Genomic DNA, 18,989 nt, shown 5'->3' with positions numbered 1-18,989 from the left:
TTCTTTTGTAATCCTATGGATTTTATTTTATGCATTTTCAGATCTGATTCTGAAAATGGGTCCCTAGGTTTGGCCATACGGCTAGAGGAGTCCAGGAAACAAAGGTTAAGAAGCCCTGATCTAAACCTACTGAAAGAGAAGGCTGGAGGTCCATTAGTAATTAAAGTTAAGTAATGATAGGCTCAGGAGAAGGAACATGTGTATACGTACACACACATCTGACACATAGAAAGGCAGCACAGTGGAGTGGAGAGAGAGCACCAAATTTTGAGTCAAAGAAACTAGGTTCAAATCCTGATTCTCCTACTTACTGTATGGCTGATGGCAAACCCCTTTCCTTCTCTGGCATTCAGCATTCTCATCTAGAAAATGGGGAAGGGGATGTTGGACTAGATGACTTCTAAGCTAAGCTCCCTTCTACCTTGAAATCCTACGATCCTAAGAATAATATATAGATGTATATGTATATATGTACGTGTTAAATTTGTTTTGAGTTATGTAAATTTCCTCTTGTCCTATACATCTGCTCCTGTTTCATTGGGAAAGCTCTTATTTATCTCATACAGAGACTCTGATTTATCAAAATGTGTTACCAGGTGATGAAATAGCTACTAGTCTTGAATAGTTCCTGATTCCACAGAATCCCAGGAACATAAGGAATCTCAGAGGTTGTCCAGTCCAGAGGTACTAAACCTGAAGCTGGCAGCCAGGCTCCATGCAGCCCACAATATTCCCAGATGTGGCCCAAACATGATGAAAATGTAGATCTTATCTGACGGGAATGTGTTGATACACTAATTTTTTGAAAGAAATACATAAACATGCGTGGTTTTCTAAGTCAACATGTGGTTTGCAGAGATCTTTATGGATGACTTAGTGGCCCCTGTTTCTATTTGAGTCTTACCTCATGGAGTGCAACTCCGTCCTTTTACAGGTGAGAAAGGGAAAAATACTTCCCCAAAATCATGTAGGATATCAGAAGCTGAACCAGGATTAGAACCCAGGTCCCTTTGACTCCAAATCCAGTGGTCATCCCATTGAACCTCACTGCCTTTTGGGAAATAGCTTTAGAAGTACAGAATATATATCCAATAAATTGTGGCATGGTGGATGTCAAGTCTTGCCCTTGATCCATACTGGCTGCATTACTTTGGACAAGGCATTCCACCTCTGTCTGCCTCAGTTTCCTCATCTGTAAATTGTAGATAATAATAGCACCTACCTGCCAGGGTTGTCATGAAAATCAAGGTAAGTAAAGTGCTTTGCAAATTTTCATTTCACCTCTCAGTGCCTGAAGCAACTCTCTCTCTTTTCTTCTCTTTTTTTGGTGAGGCAATTGGGGTTAAGTGACTTGCCCAGGGTCACACAGCTAGTAAGTGTCAAGTGTCTGAGGCTAGATTTGAACTCAGGTCCTCCTGACTCCAGGGCCAGTGCTCTATCCACTGCACCACCTAGCTGCCCCCTCAAATTCTAATTAATCTGGTATGACAAACATCTATTAATCATCTCCATGGGTAAGGTGATTAATTGATTAGTACCTTATTTGCAAAATGTGTCATCATTAGATCATGAACTTCCTGAGGGCAAGGACTGTTTTGATCTGCCATTTGTATCCTCAAGACTTAGCACAATGCCTGGTACCCAGTAGATGCTTAATAAATGCTTGTTGACTTCACTTGACTATGCTAGGCACTGGAGATATAACCTTTGGGAATGGATGAGATCGCAGAAGGGGTACATGCAGGCCCAAATATCATTCTGTATTTTAATCTGTCTCATGATTTTGCTCTGTGTCATGAACCCACCCCCAGAGTTCTTCTATCCCCATCATGACACAGAGTATCTTGAAGGCTCTTCTAGTTTACTTTTGTATTTACAAGCTCTGGCAGCTTCTCTCAAGCTAGAAGTTCTTTGACTTTGCCTCCAGCCACAGATTGTATGTCTCCTGTGCATTGCCCAGTGTAGCTGAGTAAGGAGAAGCTTGTCCCCAGGCAATTGGCCACTGGGTGGTGAATCTTCAGGTTACCACATTTAATGCTTTCTAGGTATTCCTAGAAAAGGAGTGAATATGTCATTTAATCCACACAACAATCCTGTCAGATAGATGCTATTATTGTCTCCATTTTACATATATGGAAACTGAGGCAGACAGAGGTTAAGTGACTTGCTCAAGGTTATACAACCAATACTTTTAGAATCCATGACTTCAACATTGTGAAGACTTGGACTCCTTTATACTGTAGGACATGTTCTTTGTGAGTAGCTATAGGCAAAGCCTTTGCATCCCCTCAGGGACAGCCTACTGATGAGCCTATCAGCACTTAACAGAGCATAGCCTGGGACAGCAGAAAAGCCTTTTCAGGCTGTCTGAACTGTGTTCATCTGCTGGAGCCACCTCCAAAAACCCAAGATCACATTTTTAATGTAATGAGGCATGAGAGAAAGATGCCAGTAAGAGCGAAAAAGTTATAATCACTAGGAAATGAATTCATGGAAGGACACATCTCCCCACTTAAATACTAAAAAGTCTTTACTGCAAGTAAAACATTCCAACTAAATGCTTCCTTTGGTGTCATTGGAAAAGTACTATGCAGAGAGTCAGGATACCCTAAGACTAACCGCTGGGCCTATTTCCTCCTGTATGAAATAAGGTGGCTGAACCAAATAACCATGCAGCTACTTTCCAGCTCTAGCAGCATTCCTACAAATACAATTCCCACTTGAAAGTTCATAAAACGTTACAGTATAATTTGATATCTAGTACTAGTGGGTTCCCTTCTTTCTCATGTCTTATGAATACTGGCAATTGATTAGAGTATAGTGTTGAGATCAGTATGATAATGAGTAGGCATGAAGGTTCAGGAGTGACTTCTAGATTGCTAATGTAGGTGAATAGAAGGAGAATGGATCAAATATGGATGAAAACAGATCTTCATTTCTACTCCTCAGTTGTTCAGTATAGTCTAAGAATCTCAAGGGAAATACTGGGGGGAAAGGAATCATTAAAATTATTTGGTACTGATTTTAAAATAAAGGTCAATAAATGGGACCAGACTAGTTATACAACATACAAAAGCAAACAAGCAGAGTATCTTAGTGAATGATAAATCTTGGTATTAGGGTAAAACTCACTATTTGACAAAAGCTTCTAAGAAAACCAAAAAGCTATTTGACAGAAATTAGGCATAGACCAGTATATTATAACACATATCAAGATAAGCTCCAAACAGATATGTTACACATAAAATCATAAGCAAATGATCATAATTATTAGAGAAACAAAGAAAAATTAACTTCCAGATCCATGGGTAGGGGAAGAGTTCATGACCAATAATGGAGAGAGAGGATCACAAAAGATAGGATGGATAATTGTGATTATATACAATTTAAAAGTCTTTGCAGGGGCAGCTAAGTGGCGCAGTGGATAAAGCACCGGCCCTGGATTCAGGAGGACCTGAGTTCAAAGCTGACCTCAGACACTTGACACTTACTTAGCTGTGTGACCCTGGGCAAGTCACTTAACCCTCATTGCCCCACAAAAAAAAAAGAAAGAAATTTAGGGGGCAGCTAGGTGGCGCAGTGGATAAAGCACCAGCCCTGGATTCAGGAGGACCCGAGTTCAAATGTGGCCTCAGAAACTTGACACTTACTAGCTGTGTGACCCTGGGCAAGTCACTTAACCCTCATTGCCCTGCAAAAAAAAAGTCTTTGCACAAGATCCCAGCTTTTGGGACAAGAACTCACTATTTGACAGAAACTTCTGGGAAAACTAGAAAGCAGTTTCACAGATATTAGATATAGACCAACATCTCACACTGTATACCAAGATAAGATCAAAATGGGTACGTGATTTAGAAAGAAGGGGTGATAACATAAGCAAATTAGGGGCCATGATATAATTTACCTGTCAAATCTATAGATAAGTGGAAAATTTATGACCAAACAAGAGATAGAGAGCATTATGGGATATAAAATTGATAATTTTGATTACATTCAATTTAAAAAGTTTTACATAAAAAACCCCAATGCAGCCAAGATTAAAAGGAAAACAGAAAACAGGAGTGGGGGGAGGTTTATAGTAAGTTTCTCTGATAAAGGCCTCAGCTCTCAAGGATATAGAGAATTGAATTACATTCATAAGAATACAAGTCATTCCCCAATTGATAAATGGTCAAAGGATATGAAAAGGCAGTTTTCAAAGGAAGAACTCCCACCTATCAACAATAAACATGAAAAATGTTCTAACTCACTAATAATTAGAAAAATGCAAAATAAATCAATTCTTAGATTCCACCTCACACCCATTCAAGCGACTGTGACTCTCTACTTCACAGACATCAGATTGGCAAAGTTGCCAAAAAGCAAAATTACAAATGTTGGAGGGGCTTCAAGAAAAAGAGGCAAACAAATGCTGCCAGGGTTATTGGTCCAGCCATTCCAGAAAGAAGTTTGAAACTATGCACAAAAAGTCACTTTGACCCAGCAATGCTATGACTATGCTTATGCCACAGTGAAGTTAAAAAGGAGAAAGCACCCATATTTGCAAAAATGTTTTATAGCAGCTCTTTTCATAGTAGCCCAAAACTGTCATTTAAGAGGGTGGCCATCTACTGGAGAATGGCTAAATATTATAGTACAGGGTATCTCAAAAGTCTTAGTGAAGGTTCAAGCTAATGAAGCTTAGAATGACACTTAGGGTTTTGGAACACCCTGTAGATAAATGTGGTGGAATTGTACCATAAGAAATGACAACATGGATGGTTTCAGAAGAAACTGGGAAGACCTCTAGGAACTAATGTAGAAGGAAATAGAATCAGGGAAATAATTTCAACAATGACAGCATTTTTTTTTTTTTGGTGAGGCAATTGGGGTTAAGTGACTTGCCCAGGGTCACACAGCTAGTGTTAAATGTCTGAGGCCGGATTTGAACTCAGGTATTCCTGAATCCAGGGTCGGTGCTCTATCCACTGCGCCATCTAGCTGCCCCGACAGCATTTTTAAAACAAACAACTTTGAAAGATTTTAGAACTCTGATCAATGCAATACTAAACCACAATACAAAGTATGTTAGCCATCACCTGCCAAAAAGGTAATAGACTTGAAATGCAGAAAGAGACACGTATTTTTGAATATGACCAATGTGGGTACTTGTTTTGCTGAACTGCATATATTTGTTATAAGGCTTTTTTTGTCTTTTTGAAAAAAATTGTTCAATGGAGAAGAGGAAAGAGGAGGGAAAGATAATAAATGCTTGTAAAAAACAATAAATGGTATTTTTAAAAGAAAAATCATGGAGAATGGGAGAGATACTATAGCTGTAGCATTGCATAAAGTCAACTATTGCCTTCATTTTTAGACTAGGAAGGAGAGTGGCATCTACAAACTTTAGGGCAGTGAGCTTGGTGTCTATAAGCCTGCTTTCCTTTGGTTCACTGCCTAATTTCTTTTTTAGCCCTCTACTCAATTTTCTTACTCATAGTGGTCTTTCTGCCTAATTTCTTTTCATTCCCCAGCATGATTTCCTTTCTGAACACTGCCAGACTTCTGTCCAGCTTTCTATCTGACTTCTTTTTAGACCTCTGATTCATCCATGTTGGCCTTTGCCTGATTTCTTTTCAGTCTCCTACCCAGTTTATTTTTATCTCACCCACTTGTACTACTCACTCTCCATTCTGCAACTAGGGAAACATGCCCAGGGAGGGGCAGAGTCAGGGCCGAACTGGGGCCTGGGCAGGGAGAAGCCCATCCAGAAATAGAAAGGAGAGGAGGGGGATATTGAGTTTCCAAGCAGTTGTAGGGAAGGGGACAAAGAAGGAGGAGGAAACAGGGAGGAGAGGTTCTGATATAAAAGAAACTCTCCTTTTCCTTGGGCCTGGAGCCCTGGACCTTGGCACCTGCCTTCCCCTCTCCTGTCTTCTACCTGTAAGGAGGTCCAGGTAAGGGGTAGGGGAAGGGTGGTGAGGGACAGAATAATCAATGGGGAAAGCTTCTCCAGTGCTGTTGGCCAGTGTTGAGACAGGGAAAAGGTGTCTGTCTGTCTGTCTGTGTCTGTGCGTTTGTCTTTGTCTGTGTATGTGCAAGACAGAGACTGAAAGACAAAAGCAGAGAGAGCACAGAGCATGTATACAGAGAAGAATCAGAAATCTCAAATAATAAAAAGTTAATTTTTAAATTAGTATCTAATTTGTGTGTTATATTGTTTTTAAATATATTTGTAAAAAATGATTAATTAAAAAGTGGCTTTCACTTTCCTATCTAAGATCATCCTTTTCTTTGGATCAGATAACTTTTTAAATGATAGAATTCCTTTCAGGTTCTAAAGTATTTATAATCCAATTCAACAAATGTTTATTAAGCGTCTGCTAAGTGCTAGTCATTTGGGTAAAAAAAGTAAAGATGAAAAAGTAACAGTTCCTTGCCTCAGAGACAAATGACAAATGATGGAAGAGCTGCCCCAAAACAGGCACAGTAATGCATTCAACAACCTTATAATCTAGTAGAGGGAGAAGACAGGAACCCAAATAACTGAAAGAACAGGAGAAGCCAAACTATTATAATAGAAACGATTCCCATCTCATCATAGTACCACCAAAATCTTAAGACCCTTTCTCTTTTTTTCACATTTTCCAAAAATCACTCGTATTTTGACACTTTATAAAATAAATATAATTCTAAAACATGGTGGCTGAAGCAGAGTGGGCTTTCCTAAATTTCATCTCTATATCAGATGGATTCTGATCTGGAAGGAAATGAAAAGGCTATTTGAGGTTGTTAATGGGTTATTAGTTGGTATTTGTAGAGGCAGATACACAAATTTATTCTGACAGCCCAATTGCCACACTGCAAGTGTAATTAAAGTTTTCAATAGTAATAGGAAAATTTTTCTCTCGTTCAGAGCCTTAATATTTTCCCTTTGAAATGTTACCCCAAAGGCAGTTAAACAAAATGTTTATATAGGTAGCCCCTACCTAACATAGTTAATTGGTTTCCATTAAAACATGGTGTTAGGTAAAATAACATTACAGGTAGGGACAGTTAGTTCCATAGTGACAATATTATAAATGTAAGGATAGTACGGTAGGGGGTAATGACAACATGGCAGAGTTTGGCCATAACGGATAAGGAATATTATTAGAAATGATGCTGACCAGGGCAATCCCATACAGGATATGCCAGAATTGAACTTCTCCCTTTTTACTTATTGAATTCTTATCTATTTTCTGAAGCCCAATTCAAGTACTCCTTCCTACAGGAAGAAATTCCCTAGAACTCTCTCCTAACCTCTTGGACCTCACCTACCACTTTGCTACGCACCTTTAATGTACCTTTGTTGTTCTTGTTGTTGGAAATCCTTTCAATCATGTCCAACTCTTAGTAACCCCATTATGGGGTTTTCTTGGCAAAGATACTGGGGTAGTTTGTCATTTCATTATCCAGCTCATTTTACATATGAGGAAACAGAGACAAACAGGGTGAAGTGACTTGGCCAGGATCACACAGCTACATTAAGTGTCTGAGGCCGGATTTGAACTCAGGTCTTCCTGACTCCAGGCCTGATGCTCTATCCATTGCATCACCTAGCTTCCCAACCCGTGATAGAGCTTTCTGAGCTCCTATTGGTCTGATCAGACTCCAACATAGTCACGTTCAAGAACCAAGGACAACAAGCAACCAACCAACTGCACTTACTGTGTCATATTGTGATTTAGTTATCTAAAGTGGGACCATGTCTTTCTACTACTGTGAGCTCCACACAGACCGCTTTTCTATCTCCTCCAATTCTTCATATAGTGTTTTATGCCCCATAGGCACTTTACAAATATTTTGAATTAATGGATAGTATTATTAGAACCAATTGTTACTCTTGTGAGTGGATTCTTCCTCTTCAGAAGAAAGGGAAAATGAAAAAAAAATGAATAGGGTTTCTTTGGGGAACAAAATAGAAGTATCATTTGCGTGGTTCTGAATATTCCTAATTCAATGCAGATTTATGAGAGATATTTCAGACACTTTTTATGTTTGGGGACTTTTATTTCTTTAAAATAATTCATACAGATGGTTACAGTCACAATTATGATTTTAAATAAAAAATATTGCTAGTTCATCACATTACTAGGAACTAATCAATGTAGGTGATAAAATGCTACTACACTTCAGCAGTCTAGTACCTCTTAGCAAATATATATTTTAGCTGGTGACCAAAAGCATAATGCCCATTTATACAAACTATCTGTCTTCCTCAAAATCTCTTTGCTGTTGTTGTCTTCCTTTGGTAAAAAAGGGGGATTTCATGCCCATATCGAAAGAAATGTTGTTTCTTTCGTTTACTAATTAGTCTTAAAAAATAAGACAATGGGGGCAGCTAGATGGCACAGTGGATAAAGCACCGGCCCTGGGTTCAGGAGTACCTGAGTTCAAATCCGGCCTCAGACACTTGACATTTACTAGCTATGTGGCCTTGGGCAAGTCACTTAACCCCAATTGCCTCACTAAAAAAAAAATAAGACAATGAGGTAGAAAGAACACATTGTGTGGCATAGAAAGAAAGCCCTTATGACTGTATTCAATTCAATTCTGCCAATAATGAATTGGCTAGGAAATTTGACTTCCATTCCTGGAAAAATTCTAGAACAAATGGCTAGTAAGTGACACTCTAGAAAAGCAATGGGTGATTTTGACAAGCACAATGATAGATCAGGAAGATGCCATAACTACATTTTTGCCAGATATAAGCAAAGCATTTGACAAAGTCTCTTGTGTTGTTCTTGTGGCCAAGAAGAAACATGGGGCACTGGAAGGTGAATGCAGAACAGGCTGAATGATACTGATCTATCAATGGTTCAGTGGCAACTTGGAATGAAGTAGCCAATGGTACATCCCAGGGATCTGTCCTTGGCCCTGTGTTGTTTAATATTTTTATCAATGGCATACATATTAAATGTGTAGTCAATACAAAGCTGACATGTGATTAACTAATATACTAGATGTCAGAGTTAGGATCCAAAAAGATCCTGACAACCTAGAAAACTGGGTTGAATCGAATGAGATTAAATTTATTTTTAATATGCTTTATTGATGTCTTTTGTTCTTACATTAATCATTTCTGGGCAAAAAAATATTTAAACTCTTATATCCCTTTACGGTTTCTCTATCCCCCCAACCCTACCTTATGACAAAGAAAAATAATTAAGTAAAAACATTCCACACAGCAATTGTAGACACTATAAACATTCTACCCTAGTAACACCACCAATCATTTTTGTTGTGAGAAAGGAAGCATCTCTGTTTATGTTTTCTCCAAGACTACTGGTTTTTCAATTACTTAGAGTTCATCTCCCTCTTAGGGATCTTTTGGTTTATAATGTTGTAATCACAATATATAGTGTTCTTTTAATTCTGCTTATTTAATTCTATATCAGTTTATATAAATCTTCCCATGGTTCTCTGAGTTCCTCATATTCACCTTTTTCTTACTGAACAATATTCCATCATGCTCATATACCATACTTCTTTTTCATTTGCTTCCCAATCCAATAAACTGAAATGTAATAAAAATAAATGTAAAGTTGGGTATAAAAAATCAACTTTGCAAACACAAGATGGGAAAGACATGACTAGACAGTTGTTCTTCTGAAGAAGATGTTGGGGTTGTCATGGATTGTAAGTTCAGTATGCATCAATGGTGCAATGTGGCTGTCAAGAAAGCTAATGTTAGGGGCAGCTAGGTGGCACAGTGGATAGAGCACCAGCGGCCCTGGAGTCAGGAGTACCTGAGTTCAAATCCGGCCTCAGACACTTAACACTTACTATCTGTGTGACCCTGGGCAAGTCACTTAACCCCAATTGCCTCACTAAAAAAAAAAAGAAAGCTAATGTGATCTTGGGCTGCATTAAGAGAGGTATGGTGTTCAAAAAGAAGGAGTGATGGTCCTGCTGTCCTCTGTCCTGATCATACCATATCTAAAGCATTCTGTTAAATTTTGGACAGTACAGCTAAAGAGGGACATAGATAACCTTGAGAATGTCAAGAGGAGCCTAACCAAGATGGTAGAGGACTTCATGCCATATGAGAAGCCATTGATGGAGGTGGAGAGGTTGGTCTGGAAAAAGAAAAGGATTAAGGGGGACATGAGAGATTTCTTCAAGTATCTTAAGGGATGTCTAGTAGGAGAGGGAAGAAGTAGGATCAACAGGTAGATGCAGCGATCCCAGAACAGAATGTGCAGCTTTGGAAAGTGGTAGGTTCTCCCTCATGGGGGGCATTCAAATAAAAGTTGGACGACCACTTGTCAGAGCTGGTATAGAGGAAGGAAGGGTTTCTAACCCCTGAGTTTGCTCCTAAAAGAAAGAAAGAATGTCAAAAGGTGGGGGTAGGGGAGGTGGGAAGTGACAACATAGAAAGAACACAGTTTGGGAGATAGCCTGTGCAAATACCCAAAGGTGGGACATGAAATGTCAAGTTGAGGCAATAGCTAACCATCAAGTTTAACTGGAACAGAGAAGGCATGAAGGGAGATACCAAGAAATAAGAGCTGGGAATACAAGTCAGAGGCAGACTGTAGAAGGCTTTAAATACCTTTGTATTTTGTTCTTATCTTATGAACTTGATTTTCTACAAGCTCACCCATTTTGTCCACTCAATCCACAAGGTATTTCGTAAGACCAAAGATTTAGAGACAGAACCAATCTTAGAGAATATCGAGGCTAGCCTCCTCACTTTTCAAATGAAGAAAATGAGGCCCAGAGAAGTAAAGGAATTTGCTCAAAAGCACAAGGTGGCAATATTAAGTGCTACAACTGGCATTTGAACCCAATTTCCCTAGTTCTATATTATTAGATAACAGGACTTGAACCCAGGGGTTCCTGAGTCTGTCCCCAGTACTCTAATCACTATATCATGCCACCTTTCATGAGGGAGCATAATGTCACTTAATGCTATATATCATTCTGATGCTATAGAAAACTGTCCAAGATGTAAAAATAGAATATGTACGTTAAGAATTAGAGTTGGGGCAGCTAGGTGGCACAGTGGATAGAGCACCAGCCCTGGAGTCAGGAGGACCTGAGTTCAAATACAGCCTCAGACATTTAACACTTACTAGCTGTGTGACCCTGGGCAAGTCACTTGCCCCACCCCCCAAAAAAGAATTAGAGTCAATACTTTCTATTCTAAATGAAGGATGACAAGATCAACCCTTTTCTCCTCTCTTCCCAAATATGACAGGATAAGCTGATAGTACATGCTGAAAAAACCCTTAAATACAGGACAGCCCAAAAGTCTTGGTACAGTTATGAAGTTTGGAGCTCTTTCTCTCCTTCCCTTCCTCTCTATGTTTTCTGCCATTTTGCCTTTGTCCTTACAAGGGAAAGGAGAGGAAAGAGATCGAGGAAATTCCAATAGGACAGAGAGCCAAGATGACAGTGCCTTCTAGCATTTATTTTGGAGGGAGAAAAAAGACTCCATCTCCCAAGAATATGGTAAGACAAACCACCTGCTGCAAGTCTAAGAAAATTCATTGAAAATTAACACATAGCTCACACATCATGTGGTGAGCTTTCAACAGGTTCATCTGGTGTTGGCAAACCGGGCTGAGATTTGATCCATGAGCTAAGGATGGTTTTGGTCAGTTGTTCAAAATCAGCCCATGGGCCTGATTCAGCCCCCAGGCAGTATTATGCTGCCTCTTAGGCTAAATGATGACATTCAGTACAATTCCACAAGCAATAAGTATGCACTTACTAAGTGCCAAGCTCTCTGCTAGATTCTGGGGATAGAGAGACAAAGCTCAATATTCTGCTGAGGGGAAACAATAATAAGTAAATATAAGGTGTTGCAAAAGTCATAGTGCCATTTGAAGCTCCCAAAAGTATTAATGTAGTTTTATGGTTTGTTTGTTTGTTTTTTTGAGGCAATTGGGGTTAAGTGACTTGCCCAGGGTCACACAGCTACTAAGTGTCAAGTGTCTGAGGCTGGATTTGAACTCAGGTCCTCCTGAGTCCAGAGCCGGTGCTCTGTCCACTGTGTCACCTAGCTGCCCCTAGTTTTATGTTTTTAAAGCTTAAAATAGCACTAAAACTTTTGGGACATGCTGCATGTAATATGTACAAAGTAATTAGGGGATGGGGAGAAGGAGGCATGAATAACTGACAACACAAATACAAGGCCTTCGTTATCCTAGTCACCTTCCTCAGGATATGATCTAGCTTATAATGTCCTTTTTATTTTTTTTATTTTTATTATTATTTTTTTGCTGGGCAATTGGGGTTAAGTGACTTGCCCAGGGTCACACAGCTAATAAGTGTTAAGTGTCTGAGGCCAGATTTGAACTCAGGTACTCCTGAATCCTGGGCCGGTGCTCTATCCACTGCGCCACCTAGCTGCCCCTATAATGTCCTTTTTAAAAAATGGCACCAGATCAGGGAAAAAAGTACTGGAGATGTAGTCTGACTAAAGTAGAGGGCAATGAATTTCTCACATTCCTTACTCTGTACCTCTATACACTATGTTCCTCTTACATTATCAGGGGATAAAATTCAAGACTTAGAATCTGGAAAACTGAGTTTAAACCCTGGACAAGGGAAAATCCACTTAACCTTTGTCTATCTTAGTTTTATCATCTGTAAAATGGGGATAATAATAGCACCTCCCTCCCAAGGATGTTTTGAGAATCAAACAAGATAATATTTGTAAAGCATAGTGCCTAGCGCATAGTAAGCATTATATAAACATGTGATGGTGATGGTGGTGGTGGTGGTGGTGGTGGTGGTGGTAGTAGTAGTAGTAGTAGTAGTAGTAGTAGTAGTAGTAGTAGTAGTAGTAGTAGTATTTGGGGTTTCCCTATAATACTGTTTACTCATTTTGATCCTGAAGTCCACTAAGACTTTTAGATCTTTTTCATATGCATTAACCATGCCTCCATCCTCTTCTTCCATAGATGATTTTTAAAATACAATGTAGTATTTTAGATTTATCCCTATTAAATTTCATTATATTCCATTTGGCTCATTGCTATAGCCTATAAAGATCTTTTGGGATTCTAAGTCTGACACTCAACATGTGTTAGCAAGCCCTTCCAAATTCATGCCATTTGAAAATCTGACAAATGTGACTTCTATGCTTTATCTGAGTTGTTGATGTTGAACAGCATAAGGCCAAGGAAAGATCTTTGGGACATTCTACTAGAGACCTTTCATATTAACAGTGAGCCACTCATGACCACTCTTTGCATCTTATCATTAAAACAGCTCCAAAACCACTTGTAGAACACTATGGAATTTAAGCCTCGATTATGTTGCAAAAAATAAGAATTAGGGCTTGCAACAGTGTCCTTGGTTTCTCTTGAATCACTGGACAAATTAGAATTCAGGAATGTCCCTAATTCTTCACAAAATAGATCTCTTAACCAGATCTTCCCAAGGCTGTGTCTACTATAGTTCCATTATGATAAATATGACAAAATCATTACTGAAAACTGTGTGCTTTTGTCCCTTTAGTTACTATGAAATTTCTTCATCTTTTGTTTCATGATTGCTATAAATGTGAGTCAGAAATTGCTTGAGTAAAAAGGAATTCTGACTAGCATGGGGTCTTCTGTTGTCCAGAATTTTTCTCCAAAGCAATCTGCTTGTAAAATAATAAATGTGTCTGACATACTAAAGCTAAACACAGAGTAGAGATTGTTTTTTCCACACTTCTTGGTATGGTGACTTAGGTTTCAATGCCAGCACTCCTCCGGACCACTCCTCTCCAAAAACCCCAGAGCCAAATGAAGGTGAGAGACCTTTTGAAATCCCTAAAGAAAGGGGGCAAGCAGTTCTCTGATTAACCAAGGGAAACTCTTTTGACCAGAATTTCTTTCCAAACAAATTGCTGGTACACTAATAATGGTACCTCCAACAAAATTCAGCTAAACATAGGATCTAGACTATTTCCTTCCACATACCTAACTGTATCGTCTCTTTCTTTCTCTCTCTTATCTGTGAGGATACATAAGAGACTTTGTCAAATACTTTGCTAAAATCTAGGTATAATGTATTTACTACTTTCCAGCACAGTGCCTAGACCATATTAAGCTCTTTTTTGAAAAAAATATTCTAAACTGAATAATTTATTGTTGTATTCTTGCCAGTGTACAAACCAAATCAATTAAAATTTGGAAATATACATATATAGATGGATGGATAGATGGATAGATAGATGGACAAATAGAAGGTCTGACAAAAGCAGACATTTGTATGATTAACCTGGCACACTGTTATACGACTCAGCTTCTGTACTGACTTTTGAATTCTCTCTCTTCTGAATAGTTACAATTCCCATTCCCTCACATCATTGCCCAAATCCAAATATAAAAACCAGATTAGGGCATCTTTCAAAGGAACTTAAGTAACTCTTACCAGGGGAATGAAACAGACTTGGGGGGGCCTAAAAGGATCTGTATTTGAAGATCCCAGAGGCAGTAGGGGGTTGTGTTGTACATCATACAGGCAAAAGTGTTTCCAACCTACAGCAGCTTGAGGAACCCTCACCATGGTGAGCCTAGCCTCCTGCCGCAGCTGCCAAACCACCTTTTTCATGAGTGACAACCAGACATGAACGCAGGTAATAGGTGGTTGCAGAGGGGTTTGCACAGTCACCCACTCACTGCATTTGGCAGCGAGAGCACATACGTAAGTTGTTTGGCCATTACAGTTGTATCTGATTCTTCATGACCCCATTTGGGGTTTTCTTGGCAAAGATACTGGAGTGGTTTGCCATTTCCTTCTCCAGCTCATTTTACACATGAATAAACTGAGGTAAACAAAGTGACCTGATTTGCCCAAAGCTAGTAAATGTCTGCAGCTGAATTTGAACTCATGTCTCCCTGATTCCAAGCCTATCTATTGCAGCACCACCTAGCTGCCTTTTACATACATAGATGGCTCTCAGCAAATGGTGATTGATTGATTCTTGACTTCCCAGTCGAGGACCTTTCTCCAACAAGGGAAAGGGGCTTAGTTGGGCAAAATGTCTTCTTTATGGACACATGTTGACCTTTAGTGAGTCCTCCTTCCCTTTCTAAATGCTCACATACTAGCCCTTTAAATACTTTCTAGAATTTTGCCAAGAATAGAATTCAAACTGCTTGGACTGTTTGACAGACTTTTCCCCTCTCTCTTCAAGTTGTTTTTTCCCCCTCTTTTTTCAAATCAGGATATTTACCCTTCTCCAATCTTGCAGTCTCTCTTCTATTTTGCATAGTCTTTCAAAAATCAACAACAAGTACTCAGTTATTCAAACCTGCTGGTTGGTTCTTTCCGTGTGTTGGGATGTGGCTTATCTGGTCCTTGTGACTTTAATGCATTGAATCCATCCAAGGTCTTTCTTACCATCTCCATATTCCTTCACTAGCAATCAGTCAGCCAACAAGCATTGATTCAATGTCTAGTACGTTCTAGGCACTGGGGTCTACAAGGGTCACACTAAACAACCACCACAAAAACCTAACCCTGCCCTCAAAGGAGAGTAACATTCTATTGTGGGAAAGAACACACATACTACTTTAAGATATTCACAGTCAGAATAGGAAAAAAGGGGATGAATGGAAGACATGTCAAAGAGGCAGAACACACAAGTCTTAGCTATTGATAAAATTTAAGAGGTGAAGAAGAGGAAAGAGTTAGGTTAGAAACCAGACAGTCTAGTGAATATCTGCACCACAGACAGAAATAGTAAAGTCAGAAAGGGAGCAAGTTTAGAGAAAATGTCAATGAGCTTGGTTTTGGACATGGGATCATTAGGACTTAGCATTAGAAGGAGCTTTATTGGTCACCTACCAAAACCTCCCTCATTTTATATATGGGGAAACTGAGGCCCAGAGAGTTCACAGGGGCTTACATGAGCAACATTAAGGACTTGCCATGTTTTTGTTGGGTTTTTTGTGGGGCCATGAAGGTTAAGTGACTTGCCCAGGGTCACACAGCTAGTAAGAGTCAAGTGTCTGAGACCGGATTTGAAGTCAGGTCTCCTGAATCCAGGGCTGGTGCTTTATCCACTGCGCCACCTAGCTGCCCCTCCATGTTTCTTTTATAATCAATATTGGTATGGTGTCATTTTCAGGGCTTTTGTGACCACCTATCGTGAGGATAACAGATATACTAAGGGGCATGAAGTGGTGATTTGAGCTCAGTCTTGTGCCTGCTAGATACCAAAGTAGTGAGCCCTGGAGCAAGGGCCTCTCTTAACCCTGTACCACCAAAGAGGGTGATGCCCTAAAAAGAGTAATTTCCAGGGCCTGGCAAAAGCCTCCCTTCTCACTATTCATCATTTATTGTTTGTTCCAGGCCCTCTGGGTGAAAAATCTCCATGGACTTCTCTACAGCTATACAGGATGTGGCCTCCCACTATCTCTCCATTTTTGTGATTGGATTCTACATCTTGGGAAGCCTGCAGGAAGGTAGGGAGCTGATCATCCTAGTGACCCAGGTACTCTCTCTGGAGCTTCTGATCCCCATGCACCTAGCTCTGATGAAGACCCTGCATGTGCTGAGGACCTACTTCTGGTGGTTCCTTTCTACCCTGTTTCACTGGAGCCAAAGATGCAACCTGTCCCTGTGGAGGGAACTGAGGCAGAAACAAGGAAAGGTCCTTTTCGACTGGACCCAGCAGGCATACATTGGCTTAGTCATCTTCTGCCAAAAGAACAGTAATGCCTGCAAGAGCATTCTGGATAAAACCACAAGACAGCTTCTCTTCACTTCGCTTCTCGAATACCTGGACAAGTTCTGGGTTCTGGTCTATCAATGGACCCAGATCATGATAACTTTTTCCATCCGAAAGCAGGTCAAGACATGGTGGGGTTTCCATTCCACTGCTGTTCCCTATGAGCCTTACGCTCCTATTCTTCCAGGGTGCCAACAGACCTCTGACCCAATGAGTACCAGGGCTGACCTCACCTACTGCAAGAGGCCTTCCCCCAGATTCCACCGGCGTCAGATTCCTGGCAGGGCCCATAAAGTGAAGAGAGAAAAGCAGGAGCTGTAAGGTGCTCCTGAGCACCATGGTCCCATGAAACAGGAAAAAGGAAAGCTGTGCCAGTGAACTTTGGGGTAGACCTGATCTCAGCCCATCTGGAGCACCGAGTATCACTGCACTTCCATGCACGAACACCCACTCAATTTGTTGATAATAAAATAAAGTGACCATGTGTGAAACCTCTCAGTTCCCTGTGACTTTCTGTTGGTCAGGTAGAGACAGTTTCATTGCTCCCTATCTCTTCAATTCCAGTTTAAAGGGGGACAAGGAGTGGGGAATCAATGGGCAGAGTGAAAGGGATAATATGGCCAGGTGAACAGAAGGAGATTAATAATAAGACCTAACATGTATATAGCACCTACTACATGCCAGGCCCTGTGCTAAACACTTTACAAGTATCTCATTGGATGCTCCCAACAATCCTGCAGGGATTGCTATCATTATTCCCATTTTATAGTTGAAGAAACTGAGGTAGTCAGAGGTAAAGTGACTTGCCCAGGGTCACACAGCTAATAAGTGGCTGAGGCTGGATAAGAACTCAGGTCTTCCTGATTCCAGTCCCTGTGCCCCCTAGTTGCCCTACCTGAACATTTTAATGGGAGCCCCTTGACTCTGACCAAATTTTGACCCCCTGAAGTATCCCAATAGGGTCTTACTGAGGCCGAGTTCAGCAGCAGAAGCAGAGAATAGCATTGGAAGAGGCATGCCTAGGTGGTCCAAAGTCTTTGCTTTCCCTTTGCCCAGTGACAAGAGCCCAGTCCAAAGTATCCCCTACCCTGTTAACCTCCTTCCCTTCTGTATAGAGAGGAGTGAGACAATTTTCTCAGCTGCTCATCCAAAAAAATGGCTGTAGTTTAAACTTCCATTCCATAGATCCAATTCCCATGAGATTAATCTGGTGGGCACCAACACAAGCTAATGGGATTATTAGCAACATGGAAGATGACTGAGAAAGGGAGGGTTTGTTTCCCTTAAAGAGATAGAAAACAATTCCCCTCCTCAGAGGAAACTAGGATCAGGAGGAGTCCCCAAATCTACTAGGGAGAGGAAGACAGACACACACGAAAAGAGAGAGATACAGGCAGAAGCAGAGAGACAGAGGCATAGAAACACAGACACAGAGAAAAACCCAGTCAGAGAGAGACAGAGGAAGAGAAACCAAGAGATAGAGCCAAGACACAGAGAGAGATATACGCCGGCACAGAGACAGAGAAAGAGACATATTGACAGAGACAGAGAAACACAGAGAAACAGACACACAGACAGTAAGAGAGACAGACAGGCAGACAGGTAGAAAAAGACACGGAGGCAGGGAGAGAGACAGAGACAGAAACCGAGAGACAAGAGATAAAGAAACAGAGAAAAAGAGAGATAGATAGATAGAAACAGAGAGAGGCAAACACAAAAAGACAGTAAAAGATAGACAGAGGCAGAATGACATAGTGACAGAGAAATGGAGACACAAAGTCAGAGACATAGAGATATAGACAGAGACAGAACCATAGATACAGAGATCAACTTGTGCACAGAGAGACAATAAGAGACAGACAGAAACACAGAGACATGGAGACACCTGAGACAAAGATAAAGACACAGAGACATAGATACTGTAACAGAAATAGAGACACAGAGACACAGAAATACAGAGATCTGAAGACAGAGACACCTCCTAGACATAGTCTCATGAAGAAAATGGAGCTGAGGAAATGCCTGGGTTGGGGGGGAGAACTGTAGCCACAGCTGCTGAGGGCAATGAGACTGCTTGGCACTGGCTTTACTGTGGCTAGCCAACTAGCTTTGGAGCTGCTGCTAGCCAGCCATATCTATTGTCAGAGGTCATCCGGCATCAAAAACAGAGACCATCTTCCCTCTTTCCTTCCCTCCATGAAATTATTACACATCTGCAATGGGGGCCAGACCAAAAGATATCTGAATTCATGTGAATGAACTAGCTGGTCCTGCTTTAGGATGACTG

The 18,989-nt window shown here is 40.4% G+C and overlaps 1 protein-coding gene across 1 annotated transcript; it reads left to right on the top strand.

Moving 5' to 3' along the window:
* The first annotated feature begins 5,785 nt into the window (after positions 1-5,785).
* On the top strand, positions 5,786-17,193 carry LOC122733788. Its single transcript, XM_043974489.1, has 2 exons — positions 5,786-5,936; positions 16,324-17,193. Exon 2 carries the CDS (start codon positions 16,346-16,348, stop codon positions 17,021-17,023), a length of 678 nt encoding a protein of 225 aa, XP_043830424.1. The 5' UTR covers positions 5,786-5,936; positions 16,324-16,345; the 3' UTR covers positions 17,024-17,193.
* The last annotated feature ends 1,796 nt before the right edge of the window (positions 17,194-18,989 follow it).

Source organism: Dromiciops gliroides, chromosome X, assembly GCF_019393635.1.
Source record: "Dromiciops gliroides isolate mDroGli1 chromosome X, mDroGli1.pri, whole genome shotgun sequence".
Classification (NCBI taxonomy): Eukaryota; Metazoa; Chordata; class Mammalia; order Microbiotheria; family Microbiotheriidae; genus Dromiciops; species Dromiciops gliroides.
The sequence above is the reverse complement of the archived record's forward strand: the minus strand, read 5'-3'. Positions and strand labels throughout refer to the sequence as shown.